At 41.2% G+C, this 6746-nt stretch overlaps 1 protein-coding gene across 1 annotated transcript; it reads right to left on the bottom strand.

The window, feature by feature from the left end:
• Positions 1-4087: 4087 nt before the first annotated feature.
• Positions 4088-6334, bottom strand: evx2 (even-skipped homeobox 2). The gene is made up of 3 exons (XM_041807445.1): positions 5674-6334; positions 5093-5322; positions 4088-4702 (listed from the first exon to the last, which is right to left on the bottom strand). Exons 1-3 carry the CDS (start codon positions 6068-6070, stop codon positions 4088-4090), a joined length of 1242 nt encoding a protein of 413 aa, XP_041663379.1. The 5' UTR covers positions 6071-6334.
• Between the last annotated feature and the right edge of the window lie 412 nt (positions 6335-6746).

Genomic DNA, 6746 nt, shown 5'->3' with positions numbered 1-6746 from the left:
AAGCTGTTTTCTGTTGTTTTGTGTTTGATTTGTTGTTGGAAGTCTCCATATTATCTTAAATGAAAGGGACAGAATGATTCTTGGTGAGACAACAAAGTAACCTGGAGATGAGCATTTTGAGGACAGAGAATATAAAAAACAATATAGACATTAAAAAGTAACACCCTAGTTAGTTGTTACCTTAAATAATTATTATAATAAATCAAGTCTGAGCAACATTGCAACGGGAATCTTGATTATATATATTTTCATTTTCAGATCGGACATGGTCCAACCCAAATCTGAATTCTCCAACATTTGGGGAAAAAGGGACTAAAATGTACGTTATATCCGCAAGTTTTTCATTTTTTCATTTGGACCAGATGAACCTTTTTTTTTTTTTTTTAAAGCTTTTCAAAAATATATTTTAGAAACATTTTTCTTTTTAAGTTCTAAACTCTAAACAGAGTATGTAAAAAATCTATCAAACAAAAAACTCAAGCTCATAATAAAGGTGTCCCAGGCTAAAGGACAATTTATTGCACCACCTTAAGCGTATCCACAGCTGAGAAACACTGCAAGAATTAGGCTTTAAACCAATAAAAGCAATTCCAAAACATAATTGAGAACATGTTTCAATACATATGCATGAAAAAAGGATTTTCCATGCAGCCGGCTCACATGCTCATGTAATTGATTGAGGGGATGACCCGTTGTATTAAATGTTATTTGAGAACCATCAAAACGCGCAAAATTGCAAATTGCCCAGCTTGTATCTGAATTAATACCTCATTCATCATCATTATGAGTTGATAAGTTAATTTAACCATTTCATTCTGTCTTAATGAGCTATAGTTGAATTAATGTCATGTAATATATGAAAGTAACATTTGAACAGAGGCAATGATTTGAGACAAACAGAGCAGGGACTGCTTTAGAAGCATAATGGTGGCATAAATCTCTGCACGATGCACTTCCTGTGGCTCTTTACATTTCCCAGCTATTTTTTTTTTAACCTGAGGAGGATTTTAGGTGTACATGGTTTGATTGATTTCAATGTTTGGATGTAACAGCTGGTATGTCAGTCGTAAACATCAGATTCAGAAGTGGGGACAATATGTTTAAAGAAAATTCTGGGATGCTGGATTGTAATGGTGCAATTTTTGGTCTAAAATTCTCCTTTAAAATGGACAAAGGCAACATGTAGTGATTTTAATGTCACCCTCATGGGCTGCCAGTCCTTCATCTGGCCCCTGAGTGACTGCATGTGACCATTAAGAGCTCTGTGCTGTCTTCTAGTTCCACCTTAAATGCGTTTTGGCCCCGCTTGCTCCCTGTAGTTTGGGTTTTTTGTCCTCCCGCAGCAGCTGTCACCCTGCATTACTCGCAGTCAGCTAAATGAAACATTATTCTAAACATATGCATCGTAATCAGTCCGGTCACACTTACAAGAACACGCGTTAATAAGGCAATCAATCACTGTGGAACAAGCGAGTTGTTCTGTAACAGCTCATAAACAGTGTGTAATGAAGAATTGGAGGTTAGCATGACACGGCGCTGATCAGATAATCAATGTCAAAGATGCGATGAATGTCAGTAAATGCACTTTTCATGTCGTTTCTATAAAATCCTCAATTTACAACAAGCAGTTCAATTACCCTGAAAATACAGTCAATTAAACGGGGCTGATTGGACAGTAGGGGCAGGATCATCGATCTTTGCATTTCTATCTCGCTGCTGGACATTTAATTTGGTTTTTCTATTAGCACCGAAATAAAGAAAATATAAAATATATTAAACAAGCCCAAAGATTTATTTTCTTGTCAAAAACCATTCGGCGAAGGTGACAGACAGTCTTCTGCATTATGATGAATTCTTTTTTCAGTCGTGCACATTGGATACAAAACTAATCGTGTTATTGTGGCCGGTGTTTTTCTGGCCTCTTGTCTTCTCCCCTTTACACCTCCATCTATCTCAATGCTTTTGTTGTACGGGTTGCAACCCTCGCTTTCGTAAAGAGCAAGGAAACACGGTGATATATCACGCCCATATTTGCTGCCCTAATCCTATTTCTTTTAATGGGGACGTTCAAAAAAGCAACTTATCTTGGAGTCCCACGGGGGCGTTCATGGAGGAGGTTGTATTTTAACCAAGTGCAATTAACGACAGTATCAGCTTGTATCATTTAGAGGTAATGTAAAAATAATGGTAAATTATAGGGCCGGAATGACCCGTGATGGCAGGCCTCATATTCCCTGTAGCATTCCACGTGATTTTAATTAATAGCCTAATACACGGTGTTTCCTATAGAAATGGTGTCACAGCATCTAAATAAGCATGCCATGTCTTTGTTGTCCCATTTGAAAGCTTTAAAATGTTCAAGAAAATGTGTAAAAATGCGCATTCAAATCTAGCTTTGAATTAAACGCGACGTGTTTATATTTTTTTCTGCGTCATCAAGAAGCGCCAAGAAGCGGGAATCTGTAAAGTTTTTTTTCTTTATTTTCCAAGAACAAACACGATCAATAAATAACATGATTTACATTTCATATTGCACATTTTTTTTCAAGTTAAAATATTTAAATTCATACAGTCATTGATAATTTAAATACAGAGATATAGAGTTATAACAGAGACCCCAGGGACAAAAAGGCCAATCATCTTTTTTTTTTAAATTTCAGTGCTCGATTAGCAGCCCTCAAAAGCCTCCTTCTCCAAAAAAATTCAGTGTTAATTTTGCACAAAATACAAATCATGAATTGGGACTACAATGGCCAATTTTGTAGGCTAAAGTGATGGTCCTTGTTAGCGTGTACATCCAGTGTTTTAACATAAAAAAACATTCAGCAAGTCACACAAAATAAATTAAAAAACTTGTTTTAAAAAATAGCCTACATTTCGTGAAGCTTTTTTTCAGGGCAATAATTCAGTTTCAGTAGGACTATCCCATTATATTTGCAAAATATTTCACGATTTACAGGTCACATGTTTTATAATTAACATATCGGTGATGTCCCAACAGGAACGAATAAAATAGCACATAGCCATTTTTCCTTTGTACAGGCGCAGACAGATTTTAAAGCCAGAGTCCCGTCAGTGTAAGTGTAGAGGAGAGGGTCCTAAAGGGATTACACAGTTATGAAAATACTGGATTTCATATAATGAGGTTCAGCGATGTAAATAGAATAGAGGCTACTGTGTGTGGAGGTATCAGCAGGCAGAGAGTGAGGGGGGCTGCTTTAATATTTTTCTGTGTCAAATATTAGCCTTAAACACGGTGCATTGTGTGTACCGGCACTGTCGCTTTGTTCCGGCTCTTTTGTATGTCTAATGACTTCCCTCCGCGGGTTGTTAGCACTTGACAGCGGGTCTCAAAACGAGCAACTTCCCCACAGTCGTGTATTCAAAGGAGCTCCATCTAGGTACATGATTGGCAATTTTTGTCATGATCCTCTCATTATTAACATAAAAATTGACACCAAAAGACGCGGTGCAGAATTATATGCACCTTTCTGAGCTGATTAGGGAAGTCCCAAAAGAGCAGAGGCTGGGTGTTGGAGAGGTTAGTCCTGCCAAAATCCCACTCTATTAGGCCTGTACAGTGAAGAAAGATAGGCTGCTGCTGGGTGAGAATAGCAAACACGACCTGCTAGCTAAATTTAGGTAGCATGACTAGCTCACAGTTTGAATGTGTGTCTTCAAAAGCTAGCTAGGCTGGGTTTGTCACGGTGAATTCACGTCGTTTGACTAAGAAATACAAAATAGTGGTTAAATTATAGCTCTTGTGGTGAGGTGAATAATATTTTAAAAAGCTATTGAACGTAGGATATAATGAATACAGCATCTATTTTCCCAAATTGTGTCGAAGTAAACCTAGTAAAATGCTCCACTAGCACAAGGGAAGATTTTAGGAGTTTTTTGTGTGAGTTAAAAATGTTAGGTGCTCAGCTATTCATGTCTGATTCCTTACAAAGAGTTTTTGACTTTGTGGAATTATTTTGATATTTTTTGTGTTTGTAATTGCTGCCTAGTAATTCCAGGTGTGTTGTTGAAGTAGGCCTATCCCTCAAATGAAAATATGACCCTCACATGTGTGCTGCATGTCGAGTTATCTGTTGAGTGAACTTTCCTCTCGCTGGTCTGGTGACGGGACTGACGTCTTACTGAGGACAGCAGCAGAATACGGCAGAAATCCACTCTCGGATCTTTGCCCGGAGGCTGTGCAGGTAAAGTCAGCGCTCGCGCTCCTGGAGCCGAGCGCGCTCGCGGCCTGGCTGCTGTGGCAGCTAAGACACGAGCACGGCCCGGTGGCTGACGGCGCGCTGACCGCCGCCGCCGCTGCCGCAGCCGCCGCGGCCGCCGACGCCGCCGCGGAGCTGTTGAGGCCTGCGGGCGACTGGTAGAGTCCCGGGTGCCGGAAGCTGCACAGGAGCTCCGGCCGTGAGTAAGGGTGGGAGAGCGCCCGGAAAGTGTCGAGGGGCCGGATGGAGGTGGCGAAAGGTGACGAGGCGGCACCCGTGGCGGCAGCGGCGGCTGCCGCAGCCGTGACACCGACGTGCGGGTAGTAATGTAGAGGCATGTGCGAGTGGAAAGGGTATGGTAGACTTCCTGTAGCTGCCGCGTGCGTCATCATGTAGGTGTAGAAGCTGGGGTCTGCGGGATGGGGCCAGGACATCGCCAAACGCTGCCGTTTGTCCTTCATCCGCCTGTTCTGAAACCACACCTGCAGGAAACACAACGAGGCCCAGACTGAAGCTGCCATGTTTTTACAGACACTGAGGCAAAAGCGCGCGCAGCAGAATCCTTGATTTAGGCATGCTCAGAAAAATAAATATAAATGCGTTGGAGTTTATTAAACGTTTAAAAAGGAATTAAACCAAGCAGTTAAATAGATCCAGCTGGACATGGCCTATTGTAAATGCAACGTGCATTAGAATTTCAAAATAAAACAATCCAAAATGCAAAAATACTACGTAAATAAATAAATAGTGATAATGCCTGTTATTATTATTGCATGTATTTATAATGAGCTGTGATTTTTTTTCTCTGCACACACTCACACACACACACACACACACATAGTGGAGGAGAATAATGAAGATGAATCTCTTACCTTAATGGTCGTTTCGGGCAGATTTAGCGCTGCTGCTAATTCACATCTCCTCGGCCTGGAAACGTAATTTTCCCTGTAAAACTCCTTCTCCAGTCTCCCGATCTGTTCCCTGGTGAAAGCAGTCCGGTATCTTCTCACTTGGTCTGAATTGGAATTGTTGGATCCTCCGGATGAATTACCGTTCATGTTGGAGTTTGAGCTGGAGGAGCCGGAATTACTGTCTGAAAACCCTGATGGAAATAACACACAGAGAGGGGAATTATTGATATCGAAATGATCATTTTAAATATCAGAATGGTTGAAATAACAGAATAATTGGAATAAAACAGATTTGGGTGGTGAAAAATGGTTTAAAAATATACGGCATAAAACTCCATTAATGTTTGTATTTTTTGCGTTTTTCAGTTGCAATAGGAAAAGAATAATAGTGGGAAAATAGCAAAAATGAAATCTGAGGAAAAAGGTGAGTAATTGCATTTTTTCTGCACAGAGTAACTGCCTTGAATAAAAATAAAATCTGAGAAAAAATAACACCAAACTTGATTCCAAGTGTTAAAAATGTGTGTAAAATAACGTGGTACCTTTGTTGTTCTCCTTGTGCTGGCTCGGGGATCGGTGCGCAGGACATCCCACCTCCACATCGCTATTAATATCAGAATCTGGGGAAACCTCCGAATAAAGGCTCATTTTCTTCCTGCTTTCTGAGGAGGAAATTTCCGCCGATGAGCTGTTTTCACTGCTGTGGTGAGTGCCGAAAAGACTGTCAATCTCAAACTTGCTTTTGCTCGGGATGTCCCCCAGATTTCCATGGAGCTGAGCCGAAGTTATTCTCGGGCTGAGCCGTCCGCTGTGCTGCGAGTTCTCCAGGGCCTCCAGCACCGAGTTTCCCGGCGTGCTGTCTGCGAGTCTCTTCCCTGCGACCGGACTGTGCAGCCCTCTCTCCATCAATATCATCTCTTTTCTTATCCTCTCCATCATTAAGCAGGAGGAAGATGAAAAAAAAACAACCCCTCAACACTTGTCCAAAAAAGGGGAGGCACCAATGAGTTGTGTCGGAGCTAAATCCGCATGCAACTGTCTCTAAAATAAGTGTCTGTAAAGCTTTTTATAAGCAAGACGCACAAAAATGAAAGAATGTGGATGCAATCGACGAGCGACTGCTCAAAGTGAAGCGTGCATCCTCCCAGGCTGCAGAAATGTCATTCATCAAAAAGTGGATGCTGCTGTTCGTGGTTTAAAATGCTCGGCTGACGTCGCTCCAATGATCATTTATTGTAACAGGTTTATAAGCAAATAAATAGGAGAGGGCTGTCACTTGATGATGGAGGCGGCCTTCGGTCAGACGAATAATATCCAAGTGGAGAGGAAGAGGAGTGAGGAGGAGAGCTGCGTGTCCCTGGCTTGATCTCTCAGTCTGTTTCACATTGCTCTTGGGTTTGGCCTCTTGGGTGAAATTGACAGTCTGATTAATAAAATGAGCGGCGCAACATTTCCCTCTTCATTTAGGAATATTATTATGCTTTGATTCTCTATTGTTTCCCTGCTCTCTGTTCGCCCTCCCTCTCTCTAATCCTCCTGCTTTCATATTTTCGACTAATTTCCTTTTATTTTAAACCATTTCTGCAACTTAATCAGTGCGTAAAGTGCGTAAGAA

This window comes from Cheilinus undulatus, linkage group 15 (assembly GCF_018320785.1).
Source record: "Cheilinus undulatus linkage group 15, ASM1832078v1, whole genome shotgun sequence".
NCBI lineage: Eukaryota > Metazoa > Chordata > Actinopteri > Labriformes > Labridae > Cheilinus > Cheilinus undulatus.
The sequence above is the reverse complement of the archived record's forward strand: the minus strand, read 5'-3'. Positions and strand labels throughout refer to the sequence as shown.

Coding starts and splice junctions, on each gene's coding strand:
- evx2 (XM_041807445.1), bottom strand. CDS start 6,070: ATGATGGAGAGGATAAGAAAAGAGATGATATTGATGGAGAGAGGGCTG. Junction 5,323..5,673: donor GCACAAGGAGAACAACAAAG/GTACCACGTTAT, acceptor TATTTCCATCAG/GGTTTTCAGACAGTAATTCC. Junction 4,703..5,092: donor TGCCCGAAACGACCATTAAG/GTAAGAGATTCA, acceptor TGTTTCCTGCAG/GTGTGGTTTCAGAACAGGCG.